The following is a 20,004-nucleotide window of genomic DNA, read 5'->3' on the forward strand; positions in this document are numbered from 1 at the left end:
TTACCTGCAGGATAGCCATGGTCCGGAGGAATATGTTCCAGCGAGGAGAAGTGCACAACAGACCGACCGGATTCTGGGGGATGATCAAGAGCGTGACGTCATCGGCTCCTGGCAGCGAAAGTATCTTTTATGATCGCTGAGAAACTTGAAAGGGAAAGTCTACTCTGGAATATCCTCACAGATAAGGCTCCTTTCACCCTATAAAATACATTTGTTTTAAAGATCCATTTAATGTTCCGTTATGAAAAGTGCTGAAAAACGTATCCCCTATCCTAAAGATAGGGGATACGTTTCAGATTGTGGGGGTCCGACTGCCGGAGCCCCCCCCCGCGATCTCCTGTATGGGGCCCCGGCTCGCTGGCCAGATAGCGGGTGTCGACCACCGCACGAAGCGACGGCCGACATGCCCCCTCAATACTGCGCCATGGCAGAGCTGGAGATGGCCGAAGGCAGCGCTTCGGCTCTGCCATAGAGTTGTATTGAGGGGGCGTGTCAGCCGTCGCTTCGTGCGGTGGTCAACACGCCCCCTTCCCACGGGCTGCCTGGGCCCCGTACAGGAGATCGCGGGGGACCCCCAGCAATCTGAAATATACTCCTAATCCTTATGGTATGGGGAAAAGTTTTTCAGCACTGGATATCTCCTTTAAAGGGGTACTCCGGTGGAAAACCTTATTTTTTATAATTTTTTTTTTTTTTTTTTATCAACTGGTGCCAGAAAGTTAAACAGATTTGTAAATTACTTCTATTAAAAAATCTTTATCCTTCTAGTACTTATTAGCTGCTGTATGCAACAAAGTTCTTTTTTTTTTTGGATTTCTTTTTTTTTTTGGATTTCTTTTTTTTATCTTTCCACTGTGCTCTCTGCTGACACCTCGGTCCGTATCAGGATCTGTCCAGAACAGGAGCAAATCTTCATAGCAAACCTATGCTGCTCTGGACAGTTCCTGATACGGACAGAGGTGTCAGCAGAGAGCACTGTGGACAGATTTAAAAAAAAAAGAAATGCAAAAAGTAAGGAACTTTCTCTGTAATATACAGCCGCTAATAAGTACTGGAAGGATAAAGATTTTTTAATAGAAGTAATTTACAAATCTGTTTAAATTTCTGGCACCAGTTCATTTAAAATAAAAAAAAATGTTTTTCACCGGAGTACCCCTTTAAAATTGTCCGTTTAGAAAATCCCATTATAGTCTATGGGATTTTTACATTACCTGTTTTAACCCGTCATAGCCCGTTATTAAAGGGGTACTCCGGTGAAAACCTTTTTTCTTTTGAATCAACTGGTGGCAGAAAGTTAAACATATTTGTAAATTACTTCTATTAAAAAATCTTAATCCTTCCAGTACTTATTAGCTGCTGAATGTTATTGAGGAAATTCTTTTCTTTTTGGAACACTGATGACATCACAAGCACAGTGCTCACTGATGACATCTCTGTCCATTTTAGCAACCGTGCATAGCAGATATATGCTAAGGGCAGCATGGTGGCTCAGTGGTTAGCTCTGCTGCCTTGCAGTTCTGGGACTTGGGTTCAAATCCCTCTAAGGACAACAATAAATAAAGCATTATTATTATAATAATGTCAGCAGAGAGAACTGTGCTCGTGATGTCATCAGAGAGCATTCCAAAAAGAAAAGAATTTCCTCTGTAGCAGCTAATAAGTACAGGAAGGATTAAGATTTTTTTAATAAGTAATTTACAAATATGTTTAACTTTCTGCCACCAGTTGATTTAAAAGAAAAAAAGTTTTCACTGGTGTACCCCTTTAATAACGGACGTTTATTTTGTGACGGGAGAAAGAACGGAAGAAATAGTGCATGTACTAATTCTCCCATTACTATCGCCTGTCACAAAATAACGTCCGTTATTAATAACGGGCTATGAAGGGTTAAAACGGGTAATGTAAAAATCCCATAGACTATAATGGGATCTTGTAACGGCCGATTTTAAAGGTTTTCATAACGGAACATTAAACGGATCTTTAAAAACGGATGAATGTATAGTGTAAAAGGGGCTATATATATATATATATATATATATATATATATATATATATATATATATATATAATATAATATAGTTTCTGGAGAGCGCGGAGCCCTGTACTTGCCTATAGTCAGCAGTCCATTAGAGAATGCAGCAGCAGTGACCACCACTGCATTCTCGGGACCCCGATTATTTAAGATCGCAAAGGGACCTATTGGTGGTTGGACCCCCGCAATCACACACTTATCCTCTATCCCAGTGTTTCCCAACCAGGGTGCCTCCAGCTGTTGCAAAACTACAACTCCCAGCATGCCCGGACAGCCTTTGGCTGTCCGGCCATGCTGGGAGTTGTAGTTTTGCAACAGCTGGAGACACCCTGATTGGGAAACACCGCTCTATCCTGTAAATATAGGGGAATTTTTAATCAACTGGTGCCAGAAAGTTAAACGGATTTGTAAATTACTACTATTAAAAAACCTTAATCCTTCCTGTACTTATCGGCTGCCGTATGCTCCACAGGAAGCTCTTTTCTTTTTGAACTTCCTTTCTGTCTGACCACAGTGCTCTCTGCTGACACCTCTGTCCATGCCAGGAATTGTCCGGAACAGGGGAGGTTTCTTATGGGGATTTGCTCCTACTCTGGACAGTTCCTAAAGTGGACAGAGGTGTCAGCAGAGAGCCCTATGGTCGGACAGAAAGGAAATCCCAAAAGAAAAGAACTTCCTCTGTAGTATGCTGCCGCTAATAAGTACTGGAAGGATTAAGATTTTTTTTTTTTAATAGAAGTAATTTACAAATCTGTTTAACTTTCGGGCACCAGTTGATTAAAAAAAAATAAAAAAAAGTTTGCCTCCGGAGTACCCCTTTGAAGAAGCAAGAAGAAACATTTATTTCTTATATAGGCTATTAATAGAGGATAATAGGTGCATACCTGTTTTAGCTTATGTGGCAGGCATGGGTTTGCAGCTATACTAATTCCAATTTTGTCACTGAAATGATTTCCTAATGCTGTCTACTTTCCCATTTTATCTTTTGATTTTGCAGACAGAGAGGGGGTGGAGTCTCATCACTGCAATTCACCAACCTTATCACCTGCTAGACTTCAGCATTATTTGCATTATTCACATCATTAGCAGTATTGATACATTTTCCTATTCAGAGTGCGTTTTTTTTTTTGTTGTTGTTTTTTTTCTTTTTTTCTGAGAAATATTACCATGTTGAGACCTATAATCACAATTAATGTTTTTTATGACCATTTGAAGTCTTAAACAGATTTGTAAATTACTTCTATGGAAAAAAAATTGTTTAATCCTACCAGTACTTATCAGCTGCTGAAGTTGAGTTGTTCTTTTCTGTCTGACCACAGTGCACTCTGCTGACACCTCTGTCTGTCTCAGGAACTGTCCAGAGCAGGAGAGGTTTTCTATGGGGATTTGCTTCTACTCTGGATAGTTCCTGAGACAGACAGAAGTGTCAGCAGAGAGCACTGTGGTCAGACAGAAAGGAACAACTCAACTTCAGCAGCTGATAAGTACTGGAAGGATTAAGATATATTTTTTTAATAGAAGTAATTTACAAATCTGTTTTAACTTTCTGGAGCCAGTTGTTATGAAAAAAAAAATGTTATTTTTTTTACTGGAATACCCCTTTTAAGCAATATGATTTTCTGTGAATCAGACTGGTGATCACATGACCCAGTGACAGTAATAAAACGTATGGATGCAGGCATGCTAGAATAAAGCATAAGGCATATTTAAGCAATAGATGTTTGATATCGCAGCAGAAGAAATACGAATGACCTGTTTATGTATGGAGTGATTATGTTTTTCGCTATGAGAAATGGGTGACGGGGGAGATCGCCTATTTGGCTATGTCTTTGCTTCCTTCACTCCTATCAGACCTGTCTCTTATCCAGCAGGAGGTGGATGCCCTGGAAGAATTGAGTCGCCAGCTGTTTCTAGAGACCGTGGACCTTCATGCTACTAAGGTAAGATCCTGTCTACAGAGATTAAAGGGGTACTCCACTGGCAGCATTCTGAACATTCAGTTCTGAACTCTGTGCGCACTCCTCAATGCATGTCTATGGGAGGGGGCGTGGCGTTGAGGGGCCTGGAGTGACATCACAAGGGGGCGTGGCTGACCACCACAGGGCGTGCAGAGTTCGAAACTAAACGCTGACCAGTGGAGTACCACTTTAAAGGAGTACTCTAGTATATGAAAACATATCCCCTTTCCTAAGGTTTCCGACCACTGGGGCCCCCTGCAGTCTCCCGTACACGGCCCTTGGCGAAATAGCCCGCTTCGACCAGCAAATGACCCTGCGGCCGACACGCCCCCTCTTATAGACTTGCATTGAGGGGGCATGGCATGATGTCACAAGGGGCGTGGCCGTGATGTCACGACCCCCTCCGCCCACTCCTAGCGTTCGGAACAAAATGTTCCGAACGCTGGGGCATCGGAGTACCCCTTTAACGGGGTACTCTGCTGCTCAGTGTTTGGAACAAACTGTTCTGAATGCTGGAGCTGGCGCTTGTGACATCATAGCCCCGCCCCCTCATTCCAAGTCTATGCCGTCACGCCCCCTCCCATAGACTTGCATTGAGGGGGTTAGGCATGACACCATTAAGGGGTGTGGCTATGACATCACAAGCTCCCGGCTCCAGCGTTCAGAACAGTTTGTTCCAAACGCTGGGGCAGCGGAGTAACCCGTTAAAGGGGTTCTCTGGCGCTAAGACATCTTATCCCCTATCCAAAGGATAGGCGATAAGATTCCTGATCGTGGGGGTCCCGCTGCTGGGGACCCCCGTGAGCTTCCACGCCGCACCCCATTAGAATCAGTCCTCGGAGCGTGTTCGCTCCGGGTCTTATTACTGGCGATCACGGGGACGGAGCATAGTGACGTCACGGCTCCGCCCCGTGTGACATCACGCTCCGCCCCCTCAGTGCAAGCCTATGGGAGGGGGCGAAACAGCTGTCACGCCCCTCCAATAGAGGGGCCGTGACATCATTATGCTCCGTCCTCGTGGTCGAGATGGACTCAGCCTGTGGACCTCCAGCGGTTCCGGAAGCCGCTAAAGGTGGGTGCTGCATGGTAGATCCCGGGGGTCCCCAGCAGCGGGACCCCGGCGATATAACATCTTATCCCCTATCCTTTGGATAGAGGATAAGATGTCTAGGGGCGGAGTACTCCTTTAAGGGTTATATAAACCGTGCTTGATGTTTATCATGGGTTCATCTGTCTGTATCTTGTATTGGAGAAGACATTGTCATGTAGTGTTTGTATCTTTTTGTGTTGTATCTTTTTGTGTTGTATCTTTTTGTGTTGATCCTGTATGTCCGTCTGTTCTCTCCTCTTCAGGAACGTATCGAATACTCAAAAACCTTCCAGGGAAAATACTTCAACTTCTTGGGCTACTTTTTCTCCATATACTGTGTGTGGAAAATCTTTATGGTAAGATACGCTGTATTTTAGGGAAGTCAATGTTACCTATGAGGCCCCTTTCACACTACAGGTACCATCCTGCTTTTTTACTGCCGTTACTTTACAATAACGGATGAAAAAAAACGGATGCAATAACTGATAATAACGGATGAAAACTGATGACCATTATCCGTTAGTTTTAATGGTTTTTCTTCTTAAAAATCCTGATGTTGTTCATCCTTTATCACCCGTTATTACCATTTTTTAATCTGATTTTTAACCCTTTTTTGTAAAACTGTACTGAGCATGCTCAGTACAAAAAAAGGATGTTAAAAAAACCTGACAAAAACTGATGAGATAATGAATGTTTTTTTTGAACATCCGTTTCCCATAGACTTAAATTTAAGGCCACTTTCACACTATAAAAATTCATCCGTAATGAACGTCCGTCATAAAAATGGGATTTTTACATTATCCGTTTTAACCCGTCATAGCCCGTTATTAATAACGGCCGTTATTTTGTGATGGGCGATAGTAACAGGAGAAATAGTACATGCACTATTTCTTCCGTTCATTCGCCCGTCACAAAATAACGGGCTATAACGGGTTAAAACGGTTAATGTAAAAATCCCATAGACTATAATGGGATTTTTCGAACGGCAGTTCATGGCCGATTTTCAAGATTTTTATGACGGATGTTCATTACGGATGAATTTTTTAAGTGTGAAAGGGGCCTAAAATTTAAATTTTTTTTTTTTTATGCATGCACCATCTTTTTTGCCGGCAAAAATAATTGGCATTAGTAAAAAAACGGACATGCCTGATGCAAAAAGGATGTTTAAAAAATCCCATTGACATGAATGGGATTTTTTGACGGCCGTTTTCAGGACTTTTTGCCTGTAGTAATAATGGAGTTTTTTTTTTTTACAGGATGATACCTGTAGTGTGAAAGGGGTCTGACTTGTGTCAACGTCTCAGGAGAATTAGGGAAATTAAAGCGTAGCTGTCATTATAAAAACTTATGACATGTCCTAGCGTTTATTCTAGTGATTGGTCGGGGTCTAAACACTCAGACCCCGACCAATCAGTAGAAAAGAACACTTCTCTCCCCTTGCTCTTTGTGTCTATGTGAGTGAGACGGTTCCATAGATTGACATTGTGAGATCGTCCTGATCATGTGACCCAGCTGTCACGCCCCCTCCCATAGACTTGCACTGAGGGGGCGGGGCTATGATGTCATGAGCTCCCGCCTCCAGAGTTCGGAACAGTTTGTTCCAAAGGCTGAGTAGCGGAGTACCCCTTTAAAGCATAGCTGTCATTATAAAAACTTTTGACATGTCCTAGCATTTATTCTAGTGATTGGTCGGGGTCTGAACACTCAGACCCCGACCAATCAGTAGAAAAGAACACTTCTCTCCCCTTGCTCTTTGTGTCTATGTAAGTGAGACGGTTCCATAGATTGACATTGTGAGGCCGTCCTGATCACATGACCCAGATCCAGGAGAGAACACGCTAAGCGCTAATTTTTACGGATCAGTTGCGGGCTGAACACTCAAACCCCGAACGATGAAAACGTATGGTATGTCCCCCGTGCCCTGATTTTATGTTGCTAACACAGTGTTTCCCAACCAGGGTGCCTCCTGCTGTTTCAAAACTACAACTCCAGGCATGCTGGGAGTTGTAGTTTTGATTTTGAAACAGCTGGAGGCACATTAGTTAGGAAACCTTGGCAAAGGGCGTAAATGTGTATAGGGTACAGGAGATTTATTTCCATATGTTCTGTCTGACAACAGTGCTCTCTGCTGACATCTCTGCTTGTCTCGGGAACTGCACAGAGTAGAAGAGGTTTGCTATGGGGATTTGCTTCTAAACTGGGCGGTTCCCGAGACAGGTGTCATCAGAGAATTAATACAAGTAATTTACAAATCTGTTTAACTTTCTGGAGCCAGTTGATATATATAAAAAAGTTTTTTTTTTCCTGGAATACCCCTTTTAATATTTCTACAATAAGGGTACATTCACACTGAGCGCATATGCAGCGTGGCCTCCGAACCTTATTGCCGACTCAGCGGTGCGGCGGTGAAAAACCCTGTGTGTCTGCTCCTAGCGCATACACAGCATATTTCCCTACTGGCCATTGTGACCCAACCATTACTGTACCCAGATGAATGATGCCTTGGTCACATGGTGCTTCCTTCCAATTGTTGCAGGAGAAGTCCCTAGTCCAGTGCTTCCCAACCGGGGTGCCTCCATCTGTTGCGAAACTACAACTCCCAGCAGGCCCGGACAGCCGCTGGCTGTCCGGGCATGCTGGGAGTTGTAGTTTCGCAACAGCTGGAGGCACCCTGGTTGGGAAACACTGCCCTAATCTAACCTTCCTCTCCCACACACGCTTGTATGCTTAGTGCTAAGAGGTCCAATCTCATAGACCAGCCAGATCTGGTGGTGGTTATTTCTTTTAGGGCACGTTCCCACGTATTTTGCTGCGTATTTGCTGCTGCGCATACGCAGCAGCAAAATACGGCATGTTATAACGTGCCCTTAAAGGGGTACTCCGGTGGAGAACTTTTTATTTTTATTTTTTAAATCAACTGGTGCCAGAAAGTTAAACAGATTTGTAAATGACTTCTATTAAAAAAAAAAAATCTTTACCCTTCCAGTACTTTTTAGCAGCTGTATGCTACAGAGGAAATTCTTTTCTTTTTGAATTTCTTTTTTTTTTGTCTTATCCACACTGCTCTCTGCTGACACCTCTGTCCGTGTCAGGAACTGTCCAGGTTTGCTATGGGGATTTTCTCCTGCTCTGGACAGTTCCTTATACGGGCATCAGGTGTCAGCAGAGAGCACTGTGGACAAGACAGAAAAATAGAAATTCAAAAAGAAAAGAATTTCCTCTGTAGCATACAGCTGCTAAAAAGTACTGGGAGGGTAAAGATTTTTTAATAGAAGTAATTTCCATATCTGTTTTACTTTCTGGCACCAGTTGATTTAAAAAAAAAAAATATATAGATTTTCCACCCCTTTAATCCCCCCCCCCCTCCCTTCTTATTTCTTTCCAGGCCACAATCAACATCGTCTTTGATCGAGTCGGTAAGACGGACCCAGTCACTAGAGGGATTGAGATCACTGTGAATTACCTGGGCATACAATTCGATGTAAGGAGGACATGCTGACTATATAAAGGCTCTGACAGATGGGGATGTATAAATATAGTGGAGTGATATTGGTGTCGGGATATTGCTGATTCATACGATTATACATATACGTTTCTAATACATGTCTGTATACTGCTGCTGCTATCTTTATGGGATCAGGATATATAATAGTTATACCCCTCCCCTCCAGCTCTATCCAGGCCCGTCGCAAGAGGACAGGCAAACCAAGTAATTGCTTGGGGCCCCAGCTGGCCGGGGGCCCCGAAGCAGAGCCGGTGTTTGCCTGTCCTCCAGTTTGGCAGGCAGCTCGGCCTGCCGGGCCTGCAGTGCGAGAGCCTGCCTGGAGCGGGAGCCAGAGACTGAAGTCGCTGCCTCCGGCTCCTTTTTGTGCCCCGCCCCGGCTCACCTTCGGTCCGGACTTCGTATGTTCGCACGTCACGCTGAGTCCCAGGGCATCCTAACGCCGGCCCTAGAGCGTGACATGACGTGTCACGTGACTGTGCGCGGCGTGCAGCGTTAGTTACATCTCAGCGACTCTGACAGTGAGTACCCCTAACTACTTGCCTACTGGGTCTGGGGGGAGGGGTTTAATCTGGGGTACTACCTGCCTACTGGGGGGGAGGGGGTTAATCTGGGGTACTACCTGCCTACTGGGGGGTGGGAGGGGGTTAATCTGGGGTACTACCTGCCTACTGGGGGGGGGGAGGGGGTTAATCTGGGGTACTACCTGCCTACTGGGGGGTGGGAGGGGGTTAATCTGGGGTACTACCTGCCTACTGGGGGGGGGGAGGGGGTTAATCTAGGGGTACTACATTGTATCCAATATATAATAAACTTTTGCAAAAAACACCACTGTACCACACAATATGTATGGTACAGTGGTGTTTTTTGCAAATTTTCATTTGTTGAAAATGTTCAAATCACAAAAAAATTTACAAATAAATAAATAAAAACAGCCAACATGCCGTCAAAATTAAACCCATGATTATTGGTCAAATCACTTTTTTTCTCATGACAATATTTCTCCCAAAACTGCACCTAATGTGAACTGATGTCAGAACTTTTTCTCTCTGAAGGTGAAGTTCTGGTCCCAGCACATTTCCTTCATCCTAGTGGGGATCATCATCGTCACCTCCATCAGGGGACTACTCATCACCCTCACTAAGGTAATTTATATTTCTTATGGACAGAAGTACCTGCATACAAGACACCGGTATATCTGCAGCCCACCGAGACATTGGCAACGGACATGTGTATTAAAGGGGTACTCCGTTGCTCAGCGTTTGGAACAAACTATTCATAACGCTGGAGCCAATGCCAGGAGCTTGTGACGACATAGCCCCGCCCCCTCATGATGTCCCGCCCTGCCCCCTCAATGCAAGTCTATGGGAGGGGGCGTGACGACAGTCACGCCCCCTCCCATAGACTTGCATTGAGGGGGCGGGGCATGATATCATGAGGGGGCGGGGCTATGACGCCTTGAGCTCCCGACTCCAGCGTTCGGAACAGGGGTACTTCGGTGGAAAACTTTTTTTTTTTTTTTTTTTATCAACTGGTGCCAGAAAGTTAAACAGACTTGTAAATGACTTCTATTAAAAAATCTTAATCCTTCCAGTTCTTATTAGCTGCTGAATACTACAGTGGAAATTATTTTCTTTTTGGAACACAGAGCTCTCTGCTGACATCACGAGCACAGTGCTCTCTGCTGACACCTCTGTCCATTTTAGGAACTGTCCAGAGCAGTATATGTTTGCTATGGGGATTTTCTCCTACTCTGGACAGTTCTTAAAATGGACAGAGATGTCAGCAGAGAGCACTGTGCTCGTGATGTCAGCAGAGAGCTCTCTGTTCCAAAAAAGCTAAGAATTTCTTCTGTAGTATTCAGCGGCTAATAAGTACTGGAAGGATTAAGATTTTTCAATAGAAGTAATTTACAAATCTGTTTAACTTTCTGGCACCAGTTGACTTAAAAAATAAGAATAAGGTAGAATAGACTGTGCACTCTGCAGCGAGATGCCTCACTTCCTGCCCGAACGTACGTTTTCGCCCTTTGCTTCATCAGGGGGCGTTAAACGGGTACTTCGTTGAAAAACTATTTTTTTTTTAAATCAACTGGTGCCAGAACGTTACTCAGATTTGTAAATTACTTCTATTTAAAAATCTTAACCCTTACAGTACTTATCAGCTGCTGTATGCTACAGAGGAAGTTCTTTTCTTTTTGGATTTCTTTTCTGTCTGACCACAGTGCTCTCTGCTGACACCTCTGTCCGTGTCAGGAACTGTCCAGAGCAGGATGGGGATTTGCTCCTGCTCTTGACAGTTCCTGAGACAGACAGAGGTGTCAGCAGAGAGCACTGTGGTCAGACAGAAAAGAACTTCCTCTGTAGTATACAGCAGCTGATAAGTACTGGAAGGATTAAGATTTTTAAATAGGATTAATTTACAAACCTGTTTAACTTTCTGACACCAGTTGAATAAAAAAAAAAATAAAAAAAAAAAAAAGTTTCTCACCGGAGTACCCCTTTAATATTTTAATATTGTGTGTATTTTTATGTATGTTTAATAAAGATGGTTTGACTTTTTGAAGTATCATTATTTCTTGTGACCTGATTTTTGGTGAGTAGTATTGGGTGGCCCCTTGTATACATATTGTACGTAGCCGCGGAATTGTTTGGTGATCACTTGAAGGGCTATGTTCCTTTTCAGGTTCTGTCGTATTTAGTTTTAGGGTTCTGAAATAAAAGGTTAGACTAGTGGTCCCCAACTGTGGCCCTCCAGATGTCGCAAAACTTCAACACCAGGGCTGGGCTGTTGCAAGGATTTTTGCCACCCTAGGCAAAAGCTAATTTTGATGCCCTCTTGACTCCGCCCATTGGCCCGCCCTTTGACACGCCCCATGCTGGCTGAACAAATGGTTTGGATGCTGATTGTAACTTTCTTGTGACAGGCACTGCGGCACCCCCCCAACAAGAAGGCGCTCTAGGCGGCTGCCTATTTTGCCTATAGGCAGAGCCGGCCCTGACTTCGGGCATGCTGGGAGTTGAAGTTTTGCAACATCTAGAGGGCCACAGTTTGAGACCACTGGTTTAGTGTCCTTAGGAGCGGTATACAGCTATGTACACATTGCTGCGTCAATAGTTATCAGCTATTCATATATGTATATATGTATGTATGGATATATATATATATATATATATATATATATATATATATATATATATAAACTATTATTTTTATTTATAGATATATATATATATATTTTTTTTATATATTTTATATATATATATATATATATATATATATATATATATATATATATATATATATATATATATATAATCTCTTCGAGTGCAGAGGATCAACAATCTATAATGATTAAATGGATCTCTGGTTCCTTCGAGATTAGGAAATCGTTCCAAATCATTTGTACTGCTGAATTATTAGAGGATTGTGAACAGCGAGGGCCCTTTAAAATGTTGTAATAGACGGTAACATTCTGCTGGTGATGCCGCTTATCTCAGGAAATCTGTATAGCTGGACTGTGGGGACACAATCTGTTCTTTCCATGGCGTCAGACATTATCGCTCATAGATTAATACAGGAGTCTGTGGGACTGAGTTATCTGTGGGACTGACGCCTGTTTAATGTCCAGAAAGGCCTCATTCTACTCCCACGTAGATTTCTGTATATTTTAGAATTGTATTACATGAGATATTGTGATGACTTATGTGACATATTTTCCTTTGCAGTTCTTTTACGCCATCTCCAGCAGCAAATCTTCTAACGTGATTGTTCTTCTCTTAGCGCAGATTATGGTGAGTAAACTGAGAGACTATAATATATAATATAATAGAGGTTCTGTATTTTCCCACTTATAAGCGAAAAAGAAATAAAAAAGAGGCAGCAAATTATGATCACTTTTAATGCCCACAGGGCAGGACTGCCCACCTCAAGTGCCCACGGGGTGGGGCTGCCCACCTCAAGTGCCCACGGGGTGGGGCTGCCCACCTCAAGTGCCCACGGGGTGGGGCTGCCCACCTCAAGTGCCCACGGGGTGGGGCTGCCCACCTCAAGTGCCCACGGGGTGGGGCTGCCCACCTCAAGTGCCCACGGGGTGGGGCTGCCCACCTCAAGTGCCCACGGGGTGGGGCCGATCACCTCAAGTGCCCACGGGGTGGGGCCGATCACCTCAAGTGCCCACGGGGTGGGGCCGATCACCTCAAGTGCCCACGGGGTGGGGCCGATCACCTCAAGTGCCCACGGGGTGGGGCCGATCACCTCAAGTGCCCACGGGGTGGGGCCGATCACCTCAAGTGCCCACGGGGTGGGGCCGATCACCTCAAGTGCCCACGGGGTGGGGCCGATCACCTCAAGTGCCCACGGGGTGGGGCCGATCACCTCAAGTGCCCACGGGGTGGGGCCGATCACATCAAGGGCCAACAGGCAAACAGAAGTTCACAAATCTAGTAATGTATTTAAAGGTTCCTTTAACCCATCCAGTGGGTTTCTTTTAATACAATGTAAAAAATTAAGTGCTATAATCACATCCATAATGGCCCAAACTATATCATTATCAAGCTATTTAATCTACATGATGGATGATGTAAAAAAAAACAAACAACTAAACAGTAAAACAACATTGCCATCTCTTGTTCTTCTTGGCTACTACAAAAACAAAATAAAAAAAGTCATATGTACCCCAAAATGGCACCGATTAAAGAAGATCTGCAGCCATAGACACTTATCCCCTATACGCAGGATAGGGGATAATTGATCAGTGGGAGTCCAATTGCTGGGACCCCCGGTGATCTCCTGTACCCGCCCCCTCCATGTATCTCTATGGGAGAGGTGGAAATGCAGCGTTCGTGCTCAATGAGGGCGACGACACAGAGCCGGGTCCCCGTACAGATCGCGGGGGATTCGGATAGGAGATTAGTGTCTACGGCTGCACTACTCCTTTAGTATGTCAACTTAGCCTACAGGGGAAAAAAAACTATTTCCTCATTAATGGAGCTGGATAAAAAGTTTTATAGTTTCCAGAATATGGAGACCCAGAAAGTCCATATCTTGAAGGGATATCACTTATAATTGTGCATTAACCTTTTAAGGATCAAACGTTTTTCAGTTTTTGCACTTTCGTTTTTCCTCCTTACATTTTAAAAATCCTAACCCTTTGATATTGTTGCACTTCTGGAAAAACTCATAACTACATGCAGGAAAATTTATACGTTTAAAATTGTCCTCTTCTGACCCCTATAACTTTTTTATTTTTCCATGAATGGGCCGGTATGAGGATTCATTTTTTGCGCCATGATCTGAAGTTTTTATCGGTACCATTTTTGTTTTGATCTGACTTTTTGATCGCCTTTTATTCATTTTTTTTATGGTATAAAAAGTGACCAAAATACGCAATTTTGGACTTTGGAATTTTCTTTGCAAGAACGCCATTCACCGTGCGGTTTAATTAACAATATATTTTTTATAGTTCAAACATTTACGCACACGGCGATACCACATATGTGTGTTTTTATTTTTATTTACACTTTTTTTATTTTTTTAAATGGGGAAAAGGGGGGGGGGGTGATTCAGATTTTTATTAGAGAAGGGGTTAAATCACATTTATTAACTTTTAGTTTTACTGTTTTTTTATGCAGTGTTATAGCCTCCTCTAGGGGCTATAACGTTTTATACACTGATTGCAGACACTGGTCAATGCCTTGCCATTGGAATGCATTGATCAGTGTTTTCTGCGCTTGATTGCTCAAGCCTGGATTTCAGGCTTGGAGCAATCAAACGCCCATTGGACAGCCGGGAAGAAGGTAAGGAACCTCCTGCTGTTCTCTCAGCTCTTCGGGACGCCGCAATTTCACCCGAACAGCTCCGCTGAGCTAGCCTGTATGGATTTCTCTCATTTTAGATGCTGCGATCAACTTTGATCGCGGCGTCTAAAGGGTTAATACTGGGCATCAGCTCAATCGGCGATGTCAGGTATTAGACGGGGGTCCCGGTTGCTGATACGAAGATACGAAGCGCGCTCAGCTTCTGAGCGCGTTTCACAGATCGGGGGGAGGCGGCCACGGATAAATATATGTCCGTGGTCGTTAAGGGGTTAAAACACATTGCAGTCATGCTTTTGGCCTCATAGTACAGTGGGGAGGTTGCTTTGTACCCCTCTACTGCCGCTCTGTTATACTCCGCGCTCCAGACCTGTCCTGTACTTTGTCTTTTTTCTGTTAATGATTGACAAGCGGTGGAGCGTTCAGTTACCTATAAGGTGCGTTCTCTAATGGACAGATTACCCATGTGCTGGTTTATATTCCATCATGTTTACAGGATAAGTTATTGACAGTATGAACTGTATCTTTATGACGTGCAATTGTAAGGGGCCAGGACTTCAGACCTGCGAGGATTAGCAGTGCTTGGTCATGTGATTGCAGTCGCCAATACAGCGCCATTTGTGCCTATGTGGTCGTTTGCGGTACTGCATCTCAATTGCTGTTTTATTGGGTACCCCTGCCCCTAGACATCTTGTTCCTTATCCAATGGATAGGGGATAAGATGTCTGATCATGGGGGTCCCACTGCTGGGGAGGCGGCATCCGTAACACCGAAGCTTGACGTCATGCCACGACCCCTCCATTCATGTCTATGGGAGGGGGCGTGATGGCTACGTAGTAGCCATCACGCCCCCTCCCATAGACATGAATGGAGGGGTCATGGCGGCTTTCATCCGACACGGAGCGGAGTTCACTCGGTGCACTGGGGTGCCGCAGTAGAGATCCCACCACTGGGGACCCCCGCGATTAGAAATCTTATCCACTATCCTTTTGGATGTTTTCCAGCGGAGTACCCCTTTAAGTGCACAGGACTAAGCTGCCGTACCAGATACAGCCACATAAATGAGAGCGGCGCCATTTCACCTCTCCATCCCCCAAAAAGGAAAAAAACACGATCGCACTTTGCAGTACATGGTGCTAAGATGGTTTTTGAAATATATACAGGGGGTCCGGGGTTGAGGTGAAGACCACTCTGGAGATAGACCGGAAAAGATTTGGCCCAGTCTCTGCCTGCAGTTCTCAGTAGCCTAATCTTAATAAACTAAGAGGGAACGAGCTGATCGGCTCAAGTGCCCACAGGGCGGGGCCGATCACCTCAAGTTTCCCAGAGGGCAGGGCCAATCGCCTCAAGTGCCCAGAGGGCAGGGCCAGTCGCCTCAAGTGCCCACAGGGCAGGGCCAGTCACCTCAAGTGCCCAGAGGGCAGGAACAATCACCTCAAGTGCCCAGAGGGCAGGGCCAATCACCTCAAGTGCCCAGAGGGCAGGAACAATCACCTCAAGTGCCCAGAGGGCAGGAACAATCACCTCAAGTGCCCACAGCCAAACAGAAGTTCACAAATCTAGTGGTATGTATTTGAAGGTTCCTTTAACCCATCCAGTGGGTTTCTTTTAATAAAATGTTTAAAAAAAATAAGTCCTCAGCAGCCTAATCTTAATACACTAAGGAGGGTACGAGATCTGCACAGTTGCTGCGTTTACCTCTTATGTAACATTGCTAATGTGAAACACTGAAACAGAACTGCAGCTGTGTGAACAGGCAAATGGTCATAGCATTTTTTCCAGCTCTCCATTTTAATTACGGGGGACATTGAAAAATGTCCTGTACTTTTTATTTATTTATTTATTTTTTTACTCTTTCCAAACAAATTACATCACTTTTCTACATAGGCACTTTCTTTTATGATTCATGTCACATGACGCGCACATGACGCCAAGTACTACTCCTCCCGCCCTCATCGTTTCCAATGAAAGTCAGAAACTTTTTAGACCTCCCCCGTATGCAAATGGTTAGGAGCAGTGATGCCCTGGCACAGAGACATTTGTACTTGTGCCAGTGTCCAAGACGTGTTCCACCCCGTTTTCCATTACCTAGTCAGTCCGCAACGCCTGGTGCCCGCCCCCCTCCCAGCACTGATGGGAGGGCACAAAGAGGCGGAGGCTACCATGATAGGTCCTGGCTGCTGAAGGTTCAGACTTGGGCACAGAAGCGGGCATAGTGTGAGGGCAGAGTTGGAAATGGGCCTCTGCAGTGACAGATGGGAATATGGGAGGAGAGCAGTGGGAATTAAAGGGGTACTCTGGTGGAATCCCCTGTATAAATTTCAAGCACCATCTTAGCACCATGTTAACTGCAAAGTGTGATTGTGTTTTCTTCCTTGGGGAATAGAGAGAGGTGAAATGGCGCCACTATCATTTATGTGGCTGTGTCTGGTACAGCAGCTTAGTCCTGTTCACTCTGCCAGAAAACATCCAAAGGATAGTGGATAAGCAGCGGGAAATAAAGGGGTACTCTGGTAGAAAACAATATTTTATAAAAGTCAACTGGGGCGTGATGTTCTGAGGGGGCGGGGCTATGACATCACCAACTCCCGGCGCCGGCTCCAGCGTTCGGAACAGTTTGCGGAGTACCCCTTTAAGGATGTTTACCCAACCCCATGTTTATCCTTCCAGGGAATGTACTTTGTCTCGTCAGTGCTCCTGATTCGGATGAGCATGCCCCTGGAGTACCGCACCATCATCACCGAGGTCCTAGGAGAACTGCAGTTCAACTTCTACCACCGCTGGTTTGACGTCATCTTTTTGGTCAGCGCCCTGTCCAGCATCCTCTTCCTGTACCTGGCACACAAGCAGGCCCCAGAGAAACACATGGCTTTATAATAAAGGGAGAAACCCGCCGGGAGACACGGTGGCATCTCCTGGTCGGATTTGTGTATTTGGTGGTAAATCATGGCGGTATGACCTGTGGTATCGCTGGTGGGTATCTCAGTCTGTATCTCAGCCTGGTCTGGAAGATACATGTATTGCACATGATCTGTGTGGGTCGAGTCACCTGACTGAACTTTGGCAGACTTGAGACAAATGTCGAGGCGCTCCCACACCACAACCTGAATTCTTGGTATTGTTTAAAGAAGAAAATATTTTAAATCAACTGGTGCCAGAAAGTTCTACAGATTTGTGTTTAACTTCTATATAAAATTTTTAATCCTTCCAGTACTTATCAGCTGCTTTATACTACAGAGGAAGTTGTATAGTTCTTTCCAGTCTGACCACAGTGCTCTCTGCTGACATCTCTGTCCATGTCAGGAACTGTCCAGAATAGGAGCAAATCCCCATAGAAAACCTCTCCTGCTCTGGACAGTTCCTGACACGGACAGAGGTGTCAGCAGAGAGCACTGTGGTCAGACAGAAAACAACAACTCAACTTCCTCTGGAGCATACAGCAGCTGATAAGTACCGGAAGGATTAAGATTTTTATATAGAAGTAATTTATAAATCTGTATAACTTTCTTGCACCAGTTGATTTAAAAACATTGTTTTTTTTCCCCCCACAGGAGTACCCCTTTAAGGCTTTTCCCAGGAGGCCCTTCTAAATTATAGCCACTAAAGGGCAAGAAATTACTGAAAATAATCACTATATATAATCACTGCATCCTGAAAGAAAATACATATTATTTAAATTTGCCTTTTTTTTTTTTTTTGCCTACTCTAGCTCTGGTATCTCTAACACTAACACAAGCAGAGCAGCAGGGGGAAAAAAGTGGACCCTCTAGATACTGGATGTAATACTGCATCGCAAGACTGATTAGATCAGTTTTTTTTACCAACCAGGGTGCCTCCAGCTGTTGCAAAACTACAACTCCCAGCATTCTTCCTTGGGGTGGCATGGTTGGGGTTGTAGTTTTGCAACAGCTGGATGCTCCCTCGTATGGAAACATTGGATTAGATATTCAGAACTGTGTTGGTGGCCATATTTGTTATTACCCAGCTTTCCCAGAACCGGATAAAAATTATATGCAGCTGAGCAAACTTGTTAGTGTCCGGGGCATCATCCTTCAGATGCAAAGGCAAAATGTATGATTTTTTGGTTACCTCCTGGGTTACTTGAAGATAATATGACTTTTTTTTTGTTTTTGTCCTCTGCGATTAAATTTTTTTTGTTTTTACAAAAATGTCTCCTCATTCTAAAAATCAATAGTTTTACGAGAGGTCATTGTAGATGTGGGCTCTGCTACATCCGCGGCACATTTTCCTTTATACGCTATAGTAAGAGAGTAATAAACCATTTACGGATGTGTCTTATGTCCATTAGGCCGGGTTCACTCCACGTTTTTGCAGTACAGTTCCCGTATCAGGTTTTTTATTTTAAAAAACAGATTCCTCAAAACCGGACTAAACTGTATCAAAACGTGTGTACAGATTTTTATCCCTATACGGTTTGAAAATTGATGTCTGGCTGCATCTGTTTTTTAAGAAAAAAAACTGTATACGTCTTTAACTTTTCACTCCGTTATGAATAAAGTTTCACTTGTTTGATTGAAATTCCAAGAAAAAAAAAACTGTCCAAAGTCAAAAACCGTATGGTGCAAACTGGATGGAACCGTACGCACATACAGTTCTGTACAGTTCCCATTGACTCCCATGTTTAAAAAAAAAAAAACGTATACGGTTTAATACAGGCGTGCCCCTGGACAGGTAAATATGTAAGCCGGAGATGGGGAGGGGATCAGGTGGCGGCTTCTGCGGGGCCAGAGTTTACCAGGGTATACACACACTTACACGCACCCTCATTTTAACAAGGATATTTGGGTACAAGAACTTTTTACCCAAATTTTCTTGGAAAAACAAGGGTGCGTGTTATGGGTCGGTGCGTGGAATACCCCGATAAATACGGTGTGTGTGTATGTGTGTGTATATGTGTGTGTGTGTATATATATATATATATATATATATATATATATATATATATATATAATTTTTTTTTTTTTAAATATATATTTATTTATATATAAATATATCTAATAAAGTTCCTCATTCCTGGACAATGTATGCTTGATAGCCAGGGGCATATCATATATCATAAAAAGTATATCATTTTTCAATATCATATAATAACAAACATTACATAAGACAAGCCAAATGCTTAAAGGGGTACTCCACTGGAAAACATTTTTATTATTTTTTTTTTAAATCAACTGGTGCCAGAAAGTTAAACAGATTTGTAAATTATTTATATTTTAAAAATCTTAACCCATCCAGTACTTCTTAGCAGCTGTATACGACAGAGGAAGTTCCTTTCTTTTTGAATTTCTTTTTGGTCTGACCACAGTGCTCTCTGATGACACCTCTGTCCATTTTGGGAACTGTCCATTGCAGTAGGAGCAAATCCCAATAGCAAACCTCTCCTGCGCTGGACAGTTGCTAAAATGGACAGAGAGCACTGTGGTCAGACAGAAAGGAAAATTCAAAAAGAAAAGAACTTCCTGTGGAGCATACAGCAGCTGATAAGTACTGGAAGGATCAAAATTTTTTTTTTTTTTTAATAGATGTAATTTACAAATCTGTTTAATTTTCTGGCACCAGTTGATTAAAAAAAAATGTTTTCCAGG

The 20,004-nt window shown here is 43.7% G+C and overlaps 1 protein-coding gene across 7 annotated transcripts in view; it reads left to right on the forward strand.

The window, feature by feature from the left end:
• Positions 1-17,620, forward strand: part of LOC130357202 (Golgi pH regulator) — a 46,637-nt gene extending 29,017 nt beyond the window's left edge. For 5 of the 7 annotated variants that reach the window (XM_056559769.1, XM_056559766.1, XM_056559767.1 and 2 more), the window contains 7 exons: positions 11-120; positions 3,884-3,972; positions 5,344-5,436; positions 8,466-8,561; positions 9,638-9,727; positions 12,311-12,376; positions 17,069-17,619. In XM_056559769.1, the coding sequence (XP_056415744.1) occupies positions 11-120; positions 3,884-3,972; positions 5,344-5,436; positions 8,466-8,561; positions 9,638-9,727; positions 12,311-12,376; positions 17,069-17,275 (751 nt within the window). In that variant the 3' untranslated portion in view covers positions 17,276-17,619. Of the gene's footprint in view, positions 1-10; positions 121-3,883; positions 3,973-5,343; positions 5,437-8,465; positions 8,562-9,637; positions 9,728-12,310; positions 12,377-17,068 lie in introns of all 7 variants that reach the window. The other 2 variants (XM_056559772.1, XM_056559771.1) reach the window with 2 other exon arrangements.
• Positions 17,621-20,004: the final 2,384 nt, after the last annotated feature.

The sequence above is a fragment of the Hyla sarda genome, chromosome 2 (genome assembly GCF_029499605.1).
Source record: "Hyla sarda isolate aHylSar1 chromosome 2, aHylSar1.hap1, whole genome shotgun sequence".
Classification (NCBI taxonomy): Eukaryota; Metazoa; Chordata; class Amphibia; order Anura; family Hylidae; genus Hyla; species Hyla sarda.